General features: G+C 36.7%; 1 protein-coding gene across 1 annotated transcript in view; it reads right to left on the bottom strand.

The window, feature by feature from the left end:
• Window positions 1–25,506, bottom strand: part of LOC124154067 (proline-, glutamic acid- and leucine-rich protein 1) — a 635,207-nt gene that overhangs the window by 126,809 nt on the left and 482,892 nt on the right. The window contains exon 2 of the mRNA XM_046527568.1: window positions 15,738–15,875. Coding sequence (XP_046383524.1) covers window positions 15,738–15,875 — 138 coding nt within the window. The remainder of the gene's footprint in view (window positions 1–15,737; window positions 15,876–25,506) is intronic.

Here is a 25,506-nt window from a genome sequence, read left to right as displayed (position 1 = left end):
AAATGGTTGAATGGGGAAGAAAAGTGATAAGATAAAAGATCCCATCCGACTTGCTACGCGTGACTCCAATTCCTTTCTTTGAATCATTGCATCAGTTTCTACCCAAGGAGAGAGTTTCCCATGAAATGTTGTCAATATCTCCAGAATCTTATTTACAGGAGGATTGAGAGAATATTTCACAGAGGAGGAAATACTCTCGACAGACGTGCACTCATTTTCAATTTCGAATTTCAAAATTGGGTTCTTCATCGAGGAAAAAATCTCTGATAAAATATTGCGAACGTACTTCTCTACATTTCTACAGCACTCATTTTAACCTGAGATCCACGGTGTGTGGCATTGAGCTGAAAATATGATAGAATTAAGTACCTTATTCAAGGGATAATTTCAAGTAGTTGGAAATAGTTTTCGATGCTCATACTTTTACGTGCATTATGTGAACATCCTGCGATATTAATATATATAAACACCATCTTTCCTGAAGCCTCAAGTTTCGTCATCAAAAAGGGACATAAACAAATACTTGAGGCTCCCCCGTCCCTATTAGAATATATTTTTCCATTTTAAGAATAATTAAGAATAATAATATAGGAGCAGGGAAGCTCAATCTAATACATAGATATTATGACACAAATTAACTAAACGATGCATTACATATAAGATTATGGCCCACGATGAGAGACAAATGACAGAAAAGGAATAATAGGGATAATTCGTTTCGATACCAATAAAGATATTCCTAATTTGCAGTCAAATTATGCGGAGTAAAGAAATGAGTAACGCATCCATTAAAAACAAGTTATCTCATTTTTAGCTCATATGAGGGATAGAATTTAGATGATAAAGGGAAATACAACACTACAGTGTAATAATATCTATTACAATAGACATAAAGAGAATGAAAACGGCAAGTTACATTGTTACAATTATTAAGAGGAAGACTATACTTTTAGGACATAATCATGAACAAGGCTGGGCTACAGAAGAAAGAAATTATCCAAGGTGTGTGCAGTAATGAGGGTATAAACTATATGAAAATGTTGCATGATTTTAAAGGTAGACTTGACCTGTCTTTTGTCTTGATACACAATAGCTTCAACGCTGTCATCAGCGTGAGACACAGATATATCTATCCCGTCACCAAGTCGAAATTTGTACAACCAATTGTGTGATAAAAAGCGAAACCCAAGCGGCCTGACATCAAAATTGTACGAGGAGTCACATTAGCTAATGGACGGGGTACGGAAAGAAGGGGTTGTGCGAATGGGTAGAGCCAAGCAGTGCTCGAGAGATCAAGGAGGGCCATTTCACAGGAGAAACGGCATCGAAGGAGATTGAGGTCCAAGGGGGGCGAGGGGACGTTTTGAGGTGAGGGAGAGCGAAAGGATGGATTGTGGGTAGGGTTTGAGGTGCAGCCGTCTGAGGTGGAAGTCGTTGGAGCGGAGACGTAGCGCCAAAGGGTGCTGATGTAATGAATGGCCTCCCACGGATGGAATGGTGTGGGTGAGGCATTGAGATATGGGGGTGCGGGAGTCACCAGAGGGAAAGGAAAAGAAGACTACACGGAAGAAGAGTCAGGTGAAAGGAGTTCCCAATAGGAAGAAAATAAGAAAGAGAGAGGTCGAGAGGCGAAATCTATTGAGGAATGGTCTCAATTATAAATGATACTGGGTAAAATTAATTCCCCAAAGTGGTAATATTCAGTGAGCAAGTTAAGAATTGAATAAATCAATGTCAAATATAAAATCTAAATACCTTGACTGGCCCCATTGTCTTTTACTCAGTATTAAAATGTATTGGTAACTTTTGTAAGTCAAAATGTAAGTCATACCAACTTTCCTGGACGCAAAGTTGGCATGATCTACATAGAGAGGCGAAATATATAGAGGCACGGACTTTGTTAGAGATGATGCGGAATAAAATTGTTTCCCTAAGATAATAATATGAAGAGAGCAAGTTAAAAGATTATTAGGAAGACAACAAAATATATCTATGATATAATACGTAAAAGTTGATACCTTGACTGATCCCACTTTCATTCACTCAGTATATAAATATGTTGGAACTTTCATGCATGTAAGTATGGTATAACCTCCTCGATAACCAGTTATGAGCTACACCTAGAAACGTCTACAAGTTGATACAAATAATACCTATTACATAAAAGACGGGTCGGATTTAATTTATTATTTCGCCTCTCTTTGATCGCAAAGTTACATACTTACAGTAATAAATAGTTTAATGGGAGAGTAAATTTCTTTTCACATCCAAAAATATATTAAAAGAGAGGATTACGAATAAATTCAATGCATTGAAAAGAGAATTGCAACGATATTATAAATTAATGCAAGAGTAGTGTTCACTATCTTTACCATGACGCCAATATCATACGGTAATCAATAAAGTTGTATGCTATGGGGTTACCTAAAACCAAAATTCCTCCGAAATTAAGAGTAACTCTTTCCACTATGAATCTCGAGTAAGTACTACAATTGGCTGCCTATATGTGAATATATGCCTATATGCCTGTATGTGTATGACGATTAGTATAGACTCACTTGGAAACACATACAACACACCACCGTACACGAAAGTTCAGCGCAGAAAACATATTTTTTCTCTGTTCATTCAACATTACAATAATAAATAAGAATGAATACAGAAGTGAAATCGGTGACGCAATAATTCATTTGCCGCAATATATGAAAAAATATTATTATTTCAAATTTAATTTTTATGGCATGCAATACCTTACACCATGTTTGACGAAGCTATGAGAACTCTTGTTAAATTTTGAAACTTGTGTACACAAAAACAGCATGTGTAGCTATCGTGGACGTGATTCGACGCATTTAACAGATGAAGAGACAGTGCTCGGAATACCAATCAAAAGCGTTTTTAATGGCTTTATATTCTGGAATACCTCTTTTCCTCTCAATTTCTATAAAAATTAACCACTTTTAACCAATAAAAACTATTTCTTATTCCTATTCATGGAGCAACATACAAAGATGACTCGCAAATCAGTTTAATAGAAACCAAATGAATGAATGATTTGTCGATATTTCAACTCGTATTTCTATGATAATGGAAAAAAAAGTTTCATTTGAAAAAAATATATCTTGTATGATGTTAGGCACGATGTGGTGGAAGTTCGTAATATTGTTGAAATGACACATTGCAATATTTCCACTTATAGATTTATTTTACACTACAAGTTTCGTCGTTACAGCGACATTTACACTTGAAAATGTCGCTGTAACGACGAAACGCGTAGTGTAAAATAAATCTATAAGTGGAAATATTTCAATGTGTCATTTCAACAATGAAAAAAATATCATTGCTTTAGATCAAAAAACTATTTCATCGATTAGGTTTACAGAAGTATGGGCAGTTTATCAAAAACCGAGAAAAATGAGTGCAATGAAATTATCCAATATTCATATAAATGCAATTATTGATAAAAAAAGACTGAAATAGGTCACATTTAACGAAATGGAAGGTATAAATATGCTGTAAATCTCAATGGTAGTTCTACTAAAACCATTGCCGACCTACTTCATAGCGTGGTAAGACATCAATATTATCATAATATTCTAAATCTTTCTCAAACATGTAGCGCACAGTTCTTATGTAAGATAAAATATAATTTATAGTGTCATATGTAACAAAATCCATCCAGAGAAAACTCCTTATTCTCTAGTATAAACTGACCTAAACTTCAATTATTCTTAGTCACCGCTTATGCAGTGTTCCTACTTCATTTGATCACAATGAAACTAAATTACTGTGGTATGAAAATCCAAGGTAAAATAAAATATTAGCCGTGTTTATCGAAAGGGAAGTACCTGATTGATGTAGGTTCCGAAAAAAAGCCCCTATCCATGTTTAAGGCAATGCTATTTTTCCTCTTAGAGTGATTCCGAACCAGATTACCATTTGAATCATTACTGTCTTGAGAGGTAGAATGTGGTGATGTTTACTCCACGATGATTGAGCAATGAAGAAAGACAAAAAATTTATTATCGTGGAATTTTTATCAGTTCAAATCCTTATTGTCTTATATTTCGAGCGTAGCAAAGGTGATTAGATTCACTTGCACTATCGAAGGAGGTCAACGGCAGGGAGAGTAAAGAGATATTTGGCGTTCAAATTCGCCTGCTATTTGGGAGAAGAATCAAAGGGACCACAGTCGAACCTGATGACGCAGTATTGTCCACAAAGCACTATTGACAAACACCACCAAATCATGAGACTCGTATCATCCTATGATCTTTCCTATTTCTCCGAGTATTTTATCCCAGACCCTCGGGATGTTGTCAACAAGCGATATTGCAAAAACCACACCAATTCGAACGTCACAACATCTAAATTAAAGGGGCAGAGAATGATAGAGGGTACGAATTATCGATGCCAGAATGAAATTAAAATGCAATTTTGCACCTAATCGGAAGGGTACCGAAAATCTGGCATCTGAATTCTCCTGCTCTTTGAAGAAGGTATCATTCGGACCATGGCCTATACCAATGACTAAGAGCTGGTGATTTTTATGCTTACTACTCAAAAAGGTACGATTTCCCACAAAAGGCATCCTCTGATGAACTCCCTGGATTAGCTTTCCCTGACGACGATGGAAAAGTACTCCGCCATAACGACGGCTGACAACCCACTAGGATGGACGTGATACATTCATGGCGTCCGAGGGTCACCGTCGGAGAAGAATTAGTATTCTATGGTGCCCTCAGAAAAATTGAAGGAAGGTTAAAGAAAAACCCATCGTTTGAGTTAGCCCGCTCTTCAGGGAAGGCATCATATTGAGACTATGGCCTGTCTTGATGACGCAATACTATCTTCAAAGCACTCCGAATTCACGCCGCCAAAGTAGGGTACGAGCTATCTCTGAAGATCTGAGAGGATAAAAAATCCATACCGTAGGGATACAAAGGCGACAAGTGGTTTCTATACACACAACCCAAACAAGATACGATTTCTCCCAAAAAGCATCATCTACTAAACACCATGCATTTGCTTTCCCTGAAGAGGATGGAAAATTACTCCATCATAACGACGGCATACATGGACAGCGCAACCCACTATGATGGACGACACAAATTCATTGGATCTGAGGATCGCCGCCGGAGAATAGTTAGTATTCCGCGATACGTCCAGATAAAGCATTGTAAGAGCAAATAAAACCCAACGTCTGAGCTAGCTCTCTCTTCAGGGAATGCATCACATTGGGACTATGATCTTGGTGACATAATACTGTCCTCAAAGAACTCAGAATATACACTACCATAGTAGGGGGCATGCTACCCCTTAAGACCTCCCAGGATCTGAACCCAGTCTCTCGGGATACAAAGACTACGAGTGGTTTATATACACACCACTCAAATAAAGACCGATTTCTCACAAAAGACATCATCTACTGAACAACCTGTATTAGCTTTCCCTAATAACGATGGAAAAACACTCCATCATAATGCCACCGGAGAAGAATTAATTTTCCACGATGCGTCCAGAAGAAGTGTGGTAAAGGTAAAGAAAAACCTTGCGTCAGAGTTAGCTCGCTCTTTGGAGAAGGCATCACATTGGGACTACGGCCAATCTTGATGACCAAGCACCGTCCTCAAAGCACTGTCCCCAGTACACGCCGTCAAAGAGGGGACCAACTGCCTCTGAAGATCTCCGAGGAACTGAACCCAGACCCGCGGGATACAAAGGCGAAACTCTCACCATCACACCAAACCGAATCTCTTCAACATCAAGATAGAAGACGGAGAGTAAGGGAGAGAGTATGGAGTATCACCGTCGAAGAGGAATTAATATGCACTGTTGCGCCCAGAAGAAGGGGTTTTGCGGTCGGTTCCCGAGGCATCCCGAGTGCAGGCCGACAAAGGGAGCGGCTAGGGTTGGACGTCGGCGGGGTGTGGGAGTGCAGGTATGTGTGTGGGTGCTGGAATCCCTGTCTCCACCAGGGTCCTTTGGATAGGGCCTGAATAGGGCCGAGGGTGAAAGGGGATGGGGTTCCAAGAAAGATTGATGCGCATTAAGGATGCCAAAGTCCGATGATTAAGGAGACCCGCCGCTTCTTTCCTTAAGGAAACTTCGGGGGAGGAGTTTGCCCGCCTCCTGGGCTAAGAGGCACAAAACCCTGTTCCTACCCTCCACGATCATGCTTGGGGAGGTCTCGTATAAAATGCGGACAAGCAAATAAAAAGCCTTTAACTGGAAGATTGATGTAGGCACCGAAAAAAAATTTCCCTACCCATGTTTCAGACGTGCAATTTTTCCTTTCAAAGCGAGTCAAAACTAGTTTATCATGCCGAGTTTTTGTAGTATGAATATCGCTAGTACAACGAAATAACCAGTTAAAAAAACGTGTACACAAATGTTCAGAGAAATCATCAATGTCTGTGGCATTTATAAGGTATGCCATTGCGCAAACAATGGAAAATATCATCAGTCTACTGTGTGTGATAAGCCAAGTTGGTACTTTGCGTGGTTCAAAGAAAGAAATTTTGAAAGTAAGACAGAAAATATTTTGAGACAGAATTATTTCGGGCGTAAGTCAGAAAAAAATAAGGGGAAAACATTACATGTTGAACAAGTTGTTATTGCACAAATTTCAAATGAGATAAATTTTCGTTAGGTTAAAAAATATGCTATCAAAGCGTATTTTTTAATTCTCTCGCGTCCCATCAGCCTTGAAGACGGGAGCTGAGTCTGTTCCCGAAACATCGGCACAAAGGTCACAAATTACCCGCTGGAAAACCAGAGGTGCCTTCCAAGATATATTTAATATATTCACGAGAATAAATAATTCTGTGTGATAAATTTATGCATCAACAGGCCAGAGTTAACGAATTTAAAATAATTATAAAATAAGTTATCCATCTTATATGTTATCCGCTAACTTATAGTTGTTCTGTAGTAAATAAACTTGTCTTTAGTAAATAAGAGAAATTAATACCCTCAATAGGATAGATTGATAACATTCTTAGCGTTTGGTTCCTGTTAAATGAATACAATTTTATGTATCTGCACTCTCCGCAGTTCAAATGGATATTATGTTAAAAAAGTTATAGAAGCAAAAATATTGTTCGTCAAAGTGTTATAAAATTATTATATTTGAAAAAAAAAAGCTTTTAAAGATAATTTCCATATTTATGAACAATATTGGCTTTACGAGATGAAGCAGATATGGTCGCTTTCCACCTCACTACACCATTCTAGAAAAATGCTTAAAAAAACTGTGATTTAGCAGAAGCAAAAAGTGATTTTGTACACACTCTAGGTACTATGGGCAGGGAATTAATCTTTTCTATTGTCTCCTTTCCCCAATTCAGTGACCAGCAACAAAAACCAAAAGTCCCATCGTCAACTGCGCAGCTCCAAGGGCAAAATAAGTGGCAGGCAGAGCACCTATCGGGAAGGTCTAAGCACACAAGCAGCGAAGACGAGAGTTTAATTCGATTTACTCAGAGGGACACATGAGTCGTGGGATTAGAATACATCCCAAGCCAACGCTCACGCCAAATCACAATGACTCCGACGAAAATGCGAAATCGATGGTGAGGCGGACTCGTGAACGAAGGAGATAATGTGGAGTGAGAGAGTAGAGAGTAATGGGGAGAGTGAACTCCACATTCAAGTGTTAAGACCGGATAATAACCGGAGAAGACCCGAGGAAGCGAAAAGGAATAAGAGCAGCGGGAGAGTAAACCACGAGATTAAATTTACGTAACGCTTTAGCTTAATATTTTAAGTCAGGATTAATTGTTTCTTCCAAGAATTGCACACCATTTCCCAAAATTTGAAATGATATTTAAATGACGCAAATACAATAAAAATAAGGGTAAAGTGATGAAATCTGTGCCCAAACATGTGAACCCAAAAACTATCGGTTTTGATAATTTTGTAAGCATTACCATGCACTTATTATTACTCACTCTCATTTATTTTTACAATTAATTCTTTGAGTGCCAACCGATTCTTTAACTATGCTAAAAGTGCCGAGGCATTTTTGCTGATTTTGCTGTAGGTAAGAAGAAAATTAGGTATAAAAAAACTAAAGGGATATATTTAAAAAAATTAAAAATTTTTATTACAAGTGGTTTCACGTTTTCAATGCATTATTTAAAGATCTTTTTTGTAATATGAGTTAATTTTTATAATTTAAAGAAAATAGTTAATGTTAAAATAAAATGAATATTGACTATTGAATGATTGGTGAACTATCAGCATCTCAGAGTGGCATTACAGGAGGTGCACTATCGCTTTCCTGGCACTTTTTGCGAGAGATAGGAGGTGCGCGATAGCTCGCCCCAGTACTCTAAGGATTAATGCAAGGTTTAACACAATAAACTGAGCCGTTCTCTCCTGGGATAAGGAACCAAGTTTTTAAATCTGGACTACTAAATTGATAATACTACATTGGTGCTTCTAATGTGCTGATTAAGTAATAATACAGGGACTCCAATAATTCTTGAATAAACATTATTATTTTAAAATATAATTTAAAGGTTATAAAATTACCATCCAAGAGATGTATTAAACTTGAAAGTGGCTAGTTTGTGGACAAACGTATAAATTTTCAAATCACTGCGGTACATACTTCAAACTCCGAACTTAGAAGGAAACACAACGAACATTGAAAGGAATATCACAAGAGAGGGATGCAGAACCTATTGAGACTCATCCAATCGGACAAGGGATTTGGGAGGATGGGGAGACCGAAATTCATTTGGCCGCGTGCCAAATAGGCCAGGGGAGACAGTGGCTCCAATCGGGCCGAGGGATTTAAGCGCTGGGGTTTTTCGGGTGCAAGAAAGAAGGGGATTGTGGGAAGGGCATGCAGAGGAAGAGAGGAGACGGAGACCGGTAGTTGTGGGTGATGGGATGTTTCGACCGCGGGTCGTCAAGGGTAGCAAATACTAGCAAGATAAGTAGCTGCAAGAAGAGGTGTAAAAAATTTATATTGGAAAAATACTTTCAGTTCTTATTTAAAAATTTCGATTTCACTAATCTAGTTTTATATTGGTGATCTATTTTCATTTTTTTCATTTTTATTACATATTATCTGTTACCACCTCGCAAATAGCCAACTTATAACTTGTATAGTATAATAATATAAACCGAGAGACTGCCAAATGAGGTGCGTCCAGGCGCGGAACTAGGGGGTAGCAGACGGGTCACGTTCCCCGGCCGGCAGATTTCAAGGGGCGGAAATATATAAGAAATTTTATTTAAAATATTTACATAACTTTTCTAATTACTTATTTTGCAATAATCATTATATTATTTAATTAATGAGCATATTAATAAAAACATTTCAAATAATCTTCATAAAATGTGGCTTCGAAGATTTTCGCGGCATTTATCAGATGATCTCTGCATTCTCTTCTGGTTTTCACCGCGTCCGTTGGCTTTTGGTGACGATGTTAATAAAAGTCCATGTTAATAAAACTTCAAAATAGGAAACATTCGGTGTGTAATTTCACCTACTGCATCTCAAAAAAATAGCTTACGTATGTATATTATTTTAGTGGAGGGGAGGTAGTAAAGGGGGTTCATGGGAAGGGGCGGCCGCAAATTGATCTTTGCCCCCCTGTCCGAACTCCTAGTTCCGGCCCTGGGTGCGCATATTCACGGAAGGCGCACCAAAAGAGAAGGGCGATGGACTTTGATTGACAACGCGGGAAAGATGCTGGGAATCAGTCAAGGACGGAATTCGCGTCGATGACGGTGCCGCCATTTCCATCACGTCCGTGCTTTGATTTAGAGGAAGATGGGACAATGACGGGCAGACCGGCGAGCGGCCTTTGTCGGATGGATTGGATTGGATCGAGATTATTTCCTCCTTTGAGAGCCGATTGAAACTCAATCTCACGCCAGCCACTTTATCCTCAAGCCCTTTATTGCGTGCCAGAGAAGGTATGGAAAATGTTTGCCTCCTCCCTCACTAAAGGCCGTTGTCACTGCGTTAGCGCAGTGCGCAAAGCAACTACGCTAAGCCGCTGCATAAGACCTATTGCTGTGAAATATCCACGCATTTACTACTCACTCTAAACATTTATTCTTAAAAAATTCCCTACTATTCATGAAACTTAACAGGTATTTAATTGGAGGTGAGAGCAGCACCGATTCTCATGCAAATCGAACCATAAACCAAAAATTCTCAAGAACCATTTTATGCCATTTGCTATGGAACAAATATACCGAAAACCAAGCGGACATGGAAAAAGATAATGCAATCCACTGAAAAGAGAGCAAATTATTTTAACTGTCTGAATTCATTTTTCCTATATTTGCATCAACAGAGGAGAATAGGCTGAAAAATTCTCTGGTTTAATGGCCAGAATGTAAAAATTTCAGTCAACGAACGAAGGAAGGTGAAGCCTTCGCCTTGGAACTAGCTTAACCGAATATTTTACGGAGACCTTCAAAGGGAAAATAATATGTCAGTCACAATTGCCTATAATTCACAGGGCATCTAAAATAGAGTCTTATCGATCAGTTTCATTTTATAGATATTCAAGCCACATATTCGCATTACTTTAGTCTTCTCATGTCCTTATTTTCAAGAAAATGTCTCTTTTTATTCATAAATGTGGAAATTAAAAACCACATAAACTTATCAAAAATGAAAGATACAAGAAATAGGGGGCGATAAAATAATAATTAGAACTTCAATGAGAAATTTAACGTTTCCATCAGTTCTTAAGACAAGGACTTTTTCTAAGGCGTCCACATTTTCTTTGAAGTTCGGATCACCGAGCACTCTCTCTTATAGGTGACCTGAATTTGGAAAGAGCTATTAAAGGTATAACTATTATTATTTTCTTTTTAACTTAGTGTATATGCGCAATCGTACTCCACACGAAATAAATAAGTGTATATTTTCAATCAATGGTAGCATTGAATTTTGCGGGAAATAATATTTTTTTCAATCTTCCCTAAAGGACAAGAGAATTTGTGATCCTAAATGCGAAACATTGGAGGACAAATGGGTATTTATGGATACAAGGGAGAAGAAAGCGAAGGGGCCAGATGTCAGAGAAAGAGCCGGAGCCCAATATGGCCACTTGATCGATCGCCCGCGATTGGATGGATCACTTCAGTTTTGAATTGCCGGTTTATGAGCTGTCACGCCTGTCCCTTTCAGCCCCTGGAGAATGTTCTCCAGCGATGGGAACATTTCATCCCCCTTCCCCTCCTCTGCGAAGTTCCCAGCAGGCAAAGGGTAACGCTTCGGCCACAGCTGATGGACATTCCCATTGACAATACGATAGAGAAAGGAGGGGGAGAGAGAAGGTTGCTTTTCAGGCAAAGCTTGTCTATTGCCTCTACTACGAGCTTTCAACGGCATTTTGCAAAAAGGTGAAAGTATTTATTTGATCATTTGAATAGATTCAGATCTAAATTCATTAAAACTTTTCGCTTTTTATATTAAGAACATGACTTAATAGGAGTTTTTGAATTTCCAAATGGATGAATTATGGTAAATTCAATTAATAATGGTACATTAAATACATTATTATTAACAATTAAAATTGGTAATTTATTTAGCAAAACAAATTGGAAACAATTTTTTTATTTACTCACTAATATAAAAACTCCAACCTAATATGGGTATTCATGTCAACCCTGAAGAAATGTAAACTCAAAGGTCATCAACATCTGATACAAGCTTATAATATCATTTCTATCAAGCAATAAAATATTTGATATCTACAAGGTTTTGTTAGTTTTGTGAATGCAATATTGTACACCTTGTAGAATGCGCGAAATTATAATGCTCATTAAAAATATTTTGAGCACAATTAAGCTCTAACGGCTATAAGTACGAACAATAATATGTAAATCACCGAATAGGGAGGAAAGTATACGACGGAAATGGTACTTAATTTCACTTTTTTCACTTAAAACACAAATGTTTCACTTAAAACTATGAATTGCTAGAGTAATCGCTACTCAGACCAAAAATAACGAGCAATTGAAGTCATTCTCTATAGGAGTAGAATGGTTGAAAGGCATAGTTTAAACTAAAACCATAGATTATCTAATACCACAATGATAAGGGCCGCAAAAAGGTGAACTGATATCAACTCAATCCTAATCTGGGGAATTTTTCATCCCGACTTTTACGATACCTCTCCACTGCCCCACTAATTGAAACTCCGCAATGGCGAAGTCTCGCTGAAGCTCACAAATATTCCCACGCAGCATTTGCGCTCCTCCATCAAGGGCGCGAGATAATGACCCTATTGTACAGGATTTGAGGGAGTGGAATGCGATGCAAAAAGGAGTCAGAAGTGGAAGAGGTGGCTATAATAAATGAAGGCGCATTTTAACGCCCACACTGGAAAGCCCAAGGGCATCATCACCTACCGTCGCCGCGCCGTGCGACAGAGAGAACAACGGAACACAGCCTAGCGGCGGAATCGGAAGGCGATAATTATACGGTAGAAATAACGAGGAGTCGCTTTCGCTGGATCTCGCAGAGAAAATAAAATTCGCAAAGCACACTTCCGCCTCCCACGAATAGGAAAAACAAAAAAAAAAAAATACAGTTGGAGCGTCCTCTTTGTTTTTCGCTCACCTATTCTTCTTATGTTATCTCCATAAGTCTCGCAATGATAGATATTTTTTTAAACAAGAAATCTCTGATTCCAGCGATGAGTTTTATCGATCATAACTCCTTTCTCGGATTTCTGTTAACGTACAAATTTCAGCTAATTTTTGATTGATATTAGAATCTGAACGTTTTAATTAATATTTCCACCATGATATTTCTATGGAGACTGAATCGAATTCCTTTGATCCGATCAGCTGTGATCAGTTTATTGATCAATTGATTCGAGTGCATTTTAGGGGCTGTATTACTAAAACTTGAGACTAAATTATTTTCCAATAGTGAAATACTATGCATATTCGAAGAAAATATTTATTCAAGATTAAAATTTTTTAAATGTCTCCAAACAGATAGTTTGAGAATTAGGCATACGATTTTGTGGGAATTTTTTCGTGAGAAGTTGGACGCTGCTAAGCAATAGTTACTAGTTTTAACATGAAAATTTCTAATCATAAGGAAATTGGGGCTTGAGTAATATTCAATCAAGGTTTTCTACAATATTTTTGCAGTAGCAGAGTGCACAGATAAAAAAAATAAAACATAAGAGAAAATTCAGCAATGCTTCAAACGCCTGGTCATTATTGATTGCAAAAATGATCGAAATATCGATAAAATAATCTTTCTGAAGGTAATAGTATACAGAGTATGGTTAAGTATTGTTCACTGTAGATGTTTTAGGGAGGCTTTAAAGAACTTCATCAGTTTTTAAAATTGAAATAAAACTGTAAAATGTAAATTTGTAATTGGAAAATTAAAAATCACTGTAGTACCTACTATATTTCAAATTCAGTTCATAGAAACACAACAGATTTTCTAGAGTATAAAACATGAGGGAATATATTCCGTTTTTTTTACACCATGATTCCTTCGTGAAAACCATACTTGGTTCTAAATTCACAATATTCTTACGTGAACCTTTTCACCGAAGGGCTTAAAAATGGCATTCTAAGAGTGGATTACGTAGTAGACGAGAGGCGAAGAAGCATTAGAGACAGACAGCATGGAGGGAGAGAAAATCCGGATATAGCAGATCTACGAGAGCAGCACATAGAATTCCTTAGAGCCGCGGCATGGTGGATCTCCGGCAGATATGACGAAGGAAATGCCTTGAGAAGGGATCCGAGGATCAAGGGACTGCTACCGTTGCGACAGCAAAATGCCCCGCACAATTTCTTGGATTTCTCCCAGAGATGGAATGAGTAAGGGCGATTAGGGTTGGAAACGGGTGGAAAAAAACAAAATATTACGTAATTCTTGTATTTCGTGCATTACATATTCGATGGATCTCTTGTGAGCTATAATTTTCGTATCTTTTTCGAATTTTAGTCCTATAAACTGTTTAGTGTGAATACCATTATTCGCTAAACAGTTGAAGTTATGTTCGAAAGAGTGGTATAGTTTTGAACTTAATTTTTGCATGATGATCAAATAACAATCATAAGTTACATTGCCAAAATTGGTTTAAAGTTTCCCAAAAATTCTAACGCTTTAACTCCATTCGCGAAAATCAATATAAAACTTTACTTGCAGATTTTTCAAATCCTCAGTTGTAGTTGATTTGAAATTAGCGTTTTATCGAATCCTATAACGGTATATTCAAGTGATACTCGCAGTATTTTTCCGCAGACTAAGTAGAAGAAATACAAAATTAAGACAATTAGAATAAATTTCTTCTGCAATGCATATGCAGTGTGAATACACGAATAAATGCAATACATTATCAGTTAGAGCTTGCACAAATTTACAAAGGCTAAATTAATAATTTACAAAAATGCACCCACAAATGTACAAAATGAAAGTGTTAACGTATAAAATTCACCCAAATAATTAGTGAATTGATGACTAGAGCTCAAATAGTTATCTATTTAGACAATTAAAGCATGCAAACGGCCAGCGATGCAGATGTACTTGGTTTATTCCTTTAATGGCAAATCTATTTCAGTTGTGCATCAAAGTAATTTACCATGGTCGCGTGATAACATACTGACAAAACGAAATGAGCCATTGAATTTTCCATGAACAAGTATTGATTAAAAAAAAGATCATCACACATGTCTCATGATTGCAGGAGATGAAATATTGGATGCGTAACAGCTTGAGCGAGAACGGAAAGATCCAACATTATTGCATTAGCGACTGAAAAATTACTCTACGCGGAAGTTAAAAAAAGTGCATTTATGAGCAGCGTAATTTGGGTCATTTTCACAGTATCGTGAGGTTCAAAGCTTACGGAACATTCTGTTTTCGTTCCTCTGGTGATCAAGATCAGAAAACGCTACTGAAACATATTTCAATCCCGTTTGCGGTCGTCCATCCAGGCAAAAGATGCCCCAGATAAACGGCAGAGCCACAATTAGCCTTTCACGGCACATTACCTCGAGTGAATCACGTTCAGATAACGGAGTCCATTTGAGTGCCCACAGAGAGTCAGAATAGAACACTGCGGTGGAGGAGTCAAGTCACCATCCAGATTTATCTGACAGCGGAGGAAGTTGGTATTTTTAAAATCAACGGAGGTTTTGTTGCTTAGCCAAAAAATAAAATAAGACTATTTCAAAGCAAAAACTATTGCTAGACCACATGCAATGAATCTGCTGCAGAAGAAATTCAGATGGAACTACGGATTGAACTGACAGCAAGAATAACCATCACATTCCACGATATTGTATCAAAGCTATGTGAATTCAAGTCATGGGCTCCCACCGTGTAGATTTACAATAGGCTTTACTCTAATGTTCAGTAATTTTCATTCGAAAATCACTAAGACATTGTAAAAAGTTTGTGAGCGACATAAACATCCAGAATTACAAACATTAAAATTGAAGTCCCGTTTTAGCTGCGAGTGTACGCAACATGCGATTCGTGAAATATTGTCCCAAAAATAAATCTCAACAGTAGAATGTGAAATAATGCAATAAATGGATAAAATTAGCATGTAAAATGTCCGGGAACACCCCTCGCTGGTAATACCTAAATACAAATTCGTTTTGCAAACCTTTTAGGATAACAAAAATCTTTGGCGAATTGCCATGAAGAAAGAAACTTCAAAACTCTCAGAGTAGAGCTATAATTGTATTAGATTTCAAAGTAAAATACTTACCCCGATTGTTTCTCTGCGCAAGTCCTTCTGCCTACGCCGCCTTCTTATGATCATGAAGCATACTGCGATTGTCGCTGGGACAAGAATCACTACGGTTCCCAGGATAACTGGCAGGAGTAGTCCATCTCGGTTGTAACCCTGGAAATATAAAACAATTAGCTTATTAATTTATTTAAAAAATTAATTCATACAAATTGATTCATCGAAAAACTCACTATGATCGAGAAAAGTTAGGTGTAAAAAATATATATAATTGGAATAAAGTGCGCAACATTTTAACTTTATTCACTTATAAAAATGAAATATTGTAATAATTGTGTTTAGGGGATAAAAAGAATTATGTACATCGACAAATAATCCCTAAATAGAAACTCAAAAAATAAATTATTTTTCAAACAACGTAATTAGCAGCTTTGAAACCACATTTTCATCTCATACATCAAGTTAACATTTATATATTAAAAATATTTAATGAATTTTCCCTCACAAAACAAGTGAGTTTCCGCTATCCAAAGATAAAATTAAAAAGGTTTCCACTTCGTTAAATTCATCCATGAGAAATGCAGGTATATATTGTGTTAATATTGATCATATTATGATTTCCATTTTAATTAATATTTAATTAATTTTCTATGTGCTAAATTTGGAAAAAGTGTAAACATACTGTTTCTGATGGGAATGAATCTAATTTTGAACACTGATTGGCAAAAGTGTACCATGAGGCGTGCAACTACGGCCAACGGAAAGATGAGATAAAATTCGATTGTTGCGACAGTTTATTTTTATCACGCCATTAGCCTTAATGGCTTTCTCGTATTTGCTACCATCAGCATTTGACACTCTCTACATAATGGCGTCGTTTATGAGGTCGACATGAGCTAAGCAACTGGACGATAAATTTCCCTTAATCTCGAAGGTCATTCTCGAAGGCATGGAAGAGCTTTCCGTGTACTTCATAAAAACAAGCTTTAAGCTTTATTGGCTTTCGATAATGACGCTGCAGCAACATTTCTCCAAATGCCTACTATATGCCCGCTCTCTTATTTCGTGAAATCGGAAAGTGGGCTAAAACGAACACATGAAATATCTTATGTCATGAATAAAACTTAGCGGCCGGTAATTAGAACTGAGGAATAATAAATATGTGATAAGTTTTTAATATTTAACGATGTTCAATCAGAATGCGTCGAAAATTTATTTACCGCAGTTATTACGGAAGGTAATATACGAAAAAGTTAAACTCTCAAAAATTTGGAATAATATCGCCATATAAAATTAAATACTTTCTAAGTTTAATACGAATAACCTTCATAAAATAATAGCAAAACTAGAAGACGAAATAAGTGAAGCAATTTAGGAAAAACAACAATCGCTCAAGGTTAAATCAAGGGACGTCCAAAATTTCGCTCAACGGAGGGCAATATGTAGATATGACTAGCTTGCTGCATGAGAGCCAGAAAAGTCAACATAAATGGCTACAGAATAAATTAATCTAGATAAGTGATTGAAGAATTTTTACTTCTTGGTCTAGCATGCAGACCTCAACGTCATCTTGAATTCTTCCTCAAGGAAGGTAAATAAGTAAGTTAGGGTAAATGGTTTCGAAAATATGCAAGCAGGCTTTCGAGTTCCGGCATTATAAAATAAACTTCAATTTTAAAATTGAATTTTGGAGAGATATAAAACTTTGTATGGACAAACCAAACCGAGGAATAAGGTGATCGACGACTAAGGTCATTTGCGGGAGGGTTAGGGAAGTAAAGTGGGAGAGAAACCTGACATCGGAATTAGACTGGTTTTAACAAAAGGCACCAACGGCTCACGGTTTAACGTCCCATACGACGGACTTTGAGGAACCTCCACCAAGTACTCTTGCTGGTATCGAGCAGTCCCTGAAAAATCTCCACTAAAGCCCTGATTTCAACAATAATCCATAGGGTATGAAGTTCTCCTCACCAAACAAACCAGATTCTCATTCTTTGAATTCTCTTTAGATAAACTCCATGTACGTTGTGGTAACAAATATTATTACAATAATTCATTCATAGCCCTGATGAAGTCATAAAAATATACTTAAACGTTGGCAAACAGTTTTCATTTAATTTTTAAAGACTTTAACTCCAAGATACTAATCAAAATTAAATATTAAGGTCAAGCGAAAGAAAAAAAAACTCAAATGTGCCTCTCTGTAAAGCTACAAAACAAAATCTTAGAATTAAAATGAGGAGCAAGTATTATAGTACAAATATCAAACGTCACACATATAGCTAAGTGGATTTGGTGGATTTTTTAAGAAAACATGAGACCGATTATAAATAAATATAATTATTATTATTATTTCAATATCTCATAATACAATAATATATGAAATAAAAATAAATAAAGACCTGGAATTAGGCACCATTTGAGACTTTAGCCTCGCTTTATGGTTGCCGACTTATTCGTTTACAAATAATCCCAAATTTTAAATTTTAACTTGGCCCGTGCTACATACATATTTGGCTATTTTATACATTTTGACCCAACTGCTGGAGTAAAAAAAAAAAAAAAAAAAAGATGCATAAGACATGCGATGAGAATATAGTGCCTAAAAATTACGTATATGTGCAAAGAAAAGAAAAACAAAAGAAAAATCTATATAGGCTACTTGTGATTTAGAGCAGTCGGTGGTCAAGAGAAAAGGCGATGCTTAATTTTCCGATGCTCCGCCATGCGAATGCGCCGGAGCAAAGAAAAGCTTGGACGCGATTATCCCTCGTTTCGTTTCCCGACAAGAGGTCACCTCGTGGTGTTGAACTGAACCCAAATCCATTGGACGGGTGTGCAAAAAACCGTGGAGGACCGTTATCACCTCCGGATTCATCCTCGCCGTGCCGAAAAGAAACCACGTCTCCAAGGGCGTGGAAAAGGGTGCCGAGGCGAGAACACTGTAGTGACGATTGCGCGCTGAAAAAACACCCCAGGGTGTGGGAAACAACGTTCTATCGGTCACAAAAACAAAACCTATTAGTTTCTATTCCCGTTTCAACAGTGGGCACTCGCCGATAAATCGCCTGAAAACAATTCCCATTCATCCAAGCGGTAATTTATCGCTCGGTCGTGTGATTTCTTCGAAAATTTCTTATTCATGCTCACCAAGGTGGCCAGCGGGCTCACGATTCTTTACATTAAGAGCTTTAAATGTATACTGAAATTTTATTCCCGACCCTAATTAATCGGTCTATGTTTTTAGGGCAATAATTTGATTTAATTACTATAATCCACGAATTAAAAAATATTTTAGTTGGTGATTTATTTTACGGTTATCCTTTAACGTGATTTTTTAAACATTTTCTGTAGCATAGAAACTGCAAACTTACGATTACTTTGGATATTTTGATAGCATAATTTTTACCATGCATGCATTCCCATGAAAATTATACATTTCCTTCGATTGATATGGAAAAGTGCACACTGGTTGAGAATGCATTGAAAAGATCATATTATATTTATATCACACTTTAATAGTGAGCATTCAAATCGTGAGTTAACTATTGATACGCTACTTACAATGCAGGTTCGTTGCGTATTTCACGTTGAAGCTCCAAAACACTCATTGAACTGCATTATTGCAAACTGCATTATTTCAAACTGCAATTTCATATTACACATCATAATTTGAGCTATCAAAGCTTACGTTAAATATTATTTTCTAAATGCATTTAATTTCTCTTCAATATCTGGTCAGAGAAGAGTATTTTTTTCAACTGAGAGAGTTAAACAGCCTTATTATCATAATACCAAAAATACAAGTCGTGGCAAAAATACCCTTTAGACTTCAAAAAACTGTAGTTAATTCTGCTTTTTAACCTACTATTGGCATCAAAAGACTACACGCAGTGAAAATAAATTTTACATTTTAAATGATATAAACAGTCTAAATTAACGACATAAAAATGTATAATAAACGAAGGAAAAATACCATATCCTGTCAAATACGATAGGTGTGTGCCATTTAAGTGTTCAATAGAAGAAATATTTTTATCCTTCGTAATAATTCCTAAATATCGACTACAGTTGACTGAGCATTGGGCTAATTTACAGCTTATCTTGACTTAGCAACAATGCGAACCATTTTAATTTGATAAAGTTGTTGTTCAAATCATACAATTTGAATTGTGGCACACTTTAATTCCCGGAAACGACTACTTAAAGCTAAGAAAATATCTTCTGCTACGCGCAAAGCATGTGGACGCGCGCACACGGCATTAGTAATCAGTTCCGTACGTCACCGTAAGTAAGAAAAGGGAGAAAAAAATAAAGAAACGTCTCTCAGTTGAGTGAATTACTTACGTCTGAGAAGAGAGATAAGAGTAGAGGATGAGCTTGTGACTCAAGCGAGAGGACTGTGACTGAAGGGACGACAGGAGGTCGAGGTGCACATAGAAAGACGACGAGAAAAATAAATTACGGCCAAGTGGGAAGGGAGACAGTAACAGATGAAGATGAGTGAGAAGGATGGGGTAGGTAAGAAATAAAAGAGATGAGTGTAAGTAGGGTAGTGGACGAAATTCAGTTCCTTAACAGGGAATATTAAGAGTTTCGTGCGGTAAAAAATGGAAACATATGTCTTCGAAATTTTTTTTAGATAATTAAGATTATTTCATTCATCGAGGAATAATTAAAAGAATATGTAGACAGTAAAAAATTTCACTTTAAATTCAATTATAAAACAAGCTTCATTAGATGCTACCTTGGTATATAAAAGATTCTACCACATACTAAGTGTTGAGGATGAAGCATATTTTTTGATATAATTTTAGTATGGAAAATTCGGTTTATGCTAACGTCAGACCTTTTGACGACATTTAAAACTAATTTTTTAGACATATGGCTGATCAAAAATGAACGCATAATTTAAGGATCAAGGCTCTAGCAAGCAGTTCTTTTTATTACTCTATCCAACTTGGTTCGAGTGTATCGACTGGCCAATAGACATCAGAGCTACACTAGAGCCACATACTTCGAGAAGAATTCACCAAAATTCGCACAAAATCACTGGGAGGAATGCACTTTTTCCTTAAAAATTCTCAAGGTAAAGAATTGTTAAAAATGAAAACGAAATGCTTTCAATAATAATTTTTATTAATAAACGAATCTTTACATTATTTCCCAGATTATCTCGAGTTTAAAAGATTATATGCCCAAATGACTTACGTCCGAAAAAGAACAGGCTTTTCTTGTCAGTGTCTTCCGAGCTCTTGTGACTGGCAGGATACCGTGGCGTATATACAGAGACGGTAAGAAAAAGAAATTACGGTAAAGAAAGGGAGGGGAGAAATAGAGAGAGAGAGAAGGACAGGAAAAGATAAAAGAGGCGAGTGGAGCAGGGAAAGAGACAAAAAGATGTCGGTGAGGTCCGGAAAGATATATGTGCAGTGATAAATAAAAACCCACGAGAACCCTTCTCCTCTTCTCTTCTAGGGGAACTTCCTTAGAAAGGGGGCCGTCTCGTCTCCTGCTTGCTCCCTGTATATAACCCTCTTCCTACGGCACAACCACTCCCGCGGCTCATCCGTCCCAAGGCGGAAAATGTTCTGAGAAGTGACACGAAAGAGTAACACGGGGCAGCGGATGAAGAAGAGACTCTCTCTTGTACACCAGTCATTCAAAAAAACTCGGGCGTTTATACATCCAACCGTGTAACTTTATTTTGAAGCAGGAGGAAACACTCTTGAATCTTAAAATATGCGGAGAATTTATGGTACCACCGTTCCATCCAAAGGCAGAAAAGAGCTCACGATAAAATTCTCTAAAAAAAAGAAAACGCACGCCTGCCACGTCAGATGTCTCGAGTGATTTTATACCCCGATTTTACGGTAAGTTTCCTGAAGGATTGAAACTAATTGCGGAACATATCACGCACTAGAGTTTCAATTCTGGAATCAGTTCTATTCTTGGACTTACCTAAGCTCTCAGAGGGTATTGCTCCGATATTTCGAGCACCCAAGCACCGTCTGTTGATGCCGCGTGAACGTCGATGCAGTAGAGTGATAAAGCACGCTAAATACACTGCTTTTAATAAATAATACATCTGCATGCACCTACAACTACTTTCTACCCCGCAAGAACTTTCAATTGGCACGTGGCATTTCGTAGTCAAATTACAAAAAAAGGAAGATTTAATTCACTGGGTAGTTTGACCCAAGGTAGACTCATCTATCAATGGTCGTTGAACTGTTTTATCATAGACTGCGAAAGAAACATTACTCCAGTTGAATTTCAATTTTTCCATACTACATACATTTAGCGGAGCCCACTTGTGCCATTGCAAACATATGTAAACACTTGACCTCATATGCAACATCTCAGGCAAAATTCAACAAAGTTTCTCAAAGCTGAGCTCTTATCATACGCGCATATTAAAATAATTACAACATTAATTCAAAATTCATTTGTAAGTTCTTGATGAGTGATACATATTCAGAATTTGACAGGAAACCTATGTGAACTTTATGAACTGGTGATGATGAAGAGGTGAATGTGAATAATTTTTCAAGTTTTAAATTAATTGCTGTTGTAATAGCAAATGGTTATTCTCTAAAAAGCCAGAAACTTACCATCAGCCTTCGCAAAACATTTAAATCAAGAGCAAAAATACATTTTTATTGTAAATTACGTAATCATGCAACGACAAAAACACATATTTCAATAAAAATGGTGCAAGACTTAAAGTCAGAACAAATTTACATTCATATGTTAAGTAAAATGGCGGCCCTGACACGTTCAAATTGAGTTCAGTAACAGGAGCCTGATTTGAATTAATAAAACACAGCCAATTACCTCGAGTGGCCGAAACTAATTATATTTAGTAATTGCAGGAATATTGGATACCATTCCTGGAACTAAGACAACATTGTGAATTAATGAATTTATCTTTAGTGACCAACACTCGACTCGTGCAAATAGACATTTTCCTTTATTCCGCTGGAGTGTCTTCATGTAATTACCATGGAGGGATACAAAACGCCTCCCAATTCAAGCACTCTGTGCCAAATTACCCCAGCAGCTTGGTTGCGATGATTCACTGCTAGGATGAGTTCTACTTCAGATGGAAAAACTATTTAAGTTTATTTTCTGTAAACACCATTCAATATATAATAGATGAACAAAATTTCTATCTATTCCGCAATAAAATGTTTTATTTCATATAAACCTTCGAAAACCAATTGTAGTTTCTTACACTCAATTAATAGTCCTTATTCAGATATTTTGAAGTACGAAAGTTTTACTCATGGTATTATTATAAAAAAAACATTCACAAATACATACAGTAATCAATTATTCCACAATGTTAGCCGACAAAATTCTAGCATATCCTTAAAGAAATCCGATTTGCAGGAGTTTCCAAGATATAAACGGCAAATAAGTTGATTTCACGAAAAATGAGCTTCAGTGTCGAACTACTTCTCAATACTATTTTATCACTTTCAGCTACGTAATAGGTTCCTTCCGTATTGAAAAATCCCTTAATCGTTATTCGTATCGTATTATCGCAAGGGTATTTTCTACGAAAATGTTACCTTAGAAAGTGCTTTCTAATTTTTTGTTGCATACATGACTAGATTTTGAGTTTCAGAAATGAAATTAAATACTATCGAGGTAAAAATCCACCGTCAAATGTTGTCTGTTTCCATGGCTTCATATAACCGCTCACGAGTCTTCAAAGTACTAATTTATGCGTAGAGGAGTACACGGTCCGACCCGTGATATGCTTACACATTTATACAACACAAGGATTAGAATATTCAATCTGCTAATCAAGGAACCTTAATTTCAACATTCATATTTGAACCTGGGTCTACCTAATTTTGCGCTTTTTCAGTGCACGCCGGATAAATAAGTAGATTTGGACTGGAGGGCCGAAATGGTGCGTAAGGTGTGGAGTGGAACGGATTAAGGTCCAGACAGGGGAATCTCGGAAGGGGGAAAAGGGAGATGCGGGCGGAAAGGGAAAAGGCTATTTACAGAATTTTGATTGTGGTACGAGGAAGAGAAAGCTGCTCAATTCATTGGTAATGAGATGCAGGCGAAAATTGGGACTCGGCTAAGTTCATGAATACAAAAACTATTGAGATCCCAGTGCTGAGGGAAGCGGTGGAGTGAGCGCGAGAATTGGGCTGAAATTATTAATTTTTTCGTAAATAAATTACATTCCTCATAAAAATTATAAATTTAAATTTAAAATAAAGCTTTTAATTTAAGATATTCACATGGGTCATACTTTAGAAAACGAATTAAACCTATTTTTATTTTTACCTAAATGATTTTAGACTTCATATCATCAAAAAATATTCCGGTAAATTAAAAAAATCATATGATTAAAAATTAATATCATAACAAAAATATTCCAACCAAGCCTATTACATAGGGATAGAGAGAATAGGATTTTTCCTATCCAAGTTTTGAGTTAGCTGTTGGCAAATACAAAAATGTTAAATATAGGGTTAAAAATACTAAGCTAAAATATTTGAAAACGAAGGGAGAGAGACACAATCAATGACGTAACCCCGACCCTACAAATACTGCTGAAAATAACTCGATTCTAAAGCCTTGGAGGCAATGCTTACCGGAATTGGCTAGGAAAATGTTTGAACACTGCCAAAGGCTTGTTCTCCGTGAAGTCAAGCTGTCTTCTCCTTATGGAGTGTCTGCTTATATGGAACGAGTTGTTGAACCAACCATTTATGCAATACAACGCTCCATATAATTCGTTTCCGAGCGGAACACAAAACTGTGGAGGCATAGACAATTTGTAAGACACTGGCAACAACCCGATCGTATTTATTCCGTCCGCATAGTGATTGGGGCATGAAAGTACCTTTGTGCTAAAATATTCCTTGCAAGTAGATTTCAAAAGTCCCAAAATATTTCAAGTTATTGCTAGTAAAGTAAGCATGAAATTTTATTTCATTTTCAGTGTGCAGGGAAACATAGCTATTCCATATTTCCCGGAATATTTCGTAAACACGTTTATCAATGAAGTGACGTTAGCTATCCCCCTTTAAATATTTATTTTCTTTAGAGGTACGGCAGTAGGAACTGTTTCCGAGAAAATATCATCTCAACAGGAATAATAATCATGTAAGTATAAAAGCTTATATTCACACAAAACTCTTCAATTAAAATAAGTAACTTTACTTTTCAAGAATATAGAATATATCCTGAAAAAAACTCTTTTACGAAATGAGTCACTGATATATCTTGCTTGAAATCTCTGGCAGAAGGTACAATTTGTCGTTAGGTTGAGACATTAAATTCAAGTTTAAAAAACTCAATTTTCTTCTTGAGATATGAAGAAGACTATTTTAATTTTTATGAAAGAGTAATTTTGATTGTTTATAATTTTACTTATAAATAAGGCAATCTAAGAGGAAATACACTATCAAGTATCCTACCATAAAGACCATAGAAGTCATTATAATGGTAGAGTACGAAACACTCTACAGTACATAATGGAGTTCCTGTAAATTTTAGATGAATTTCGCAACTATGGAAAGACAAACTTATCAAGTAATATTCGTCAAAGAATTTCACCGGCATATCAAGTAAGGTCTTTCTTTACTTTCTGTAACAGGAAAATAGCATATTATTTTATTTCCTATGAATTTCCCGCACGTCCCAGCTTTAAGTACCTATCGTGCATACTTCTTTGAATCTAATCTTCATTGAAGCCAGGAAATTTAAAAGCTCCGGATAGCTCAACGAAAATTTTCCCGAAGGCTCTCGA

Source organism: Ischnura elegans, chromosome 2 (assembly GCF_921293095.1).
Source record: "Ischnura elegans chromosome 2, ioIscEleg1.1, whole genome shotgun sequence".
In the NCBI taxonomy this organism is placed as follows: domain Eukaryota; kingdom Metazoa; phylum Arthropoda; class Insecta; order Odonata; family Coenagrionidae; genus Ischnura; species Ischnura elegans.
This window is presented reverse-complemented; position numbering and strand designations above follow the sequence as displayed.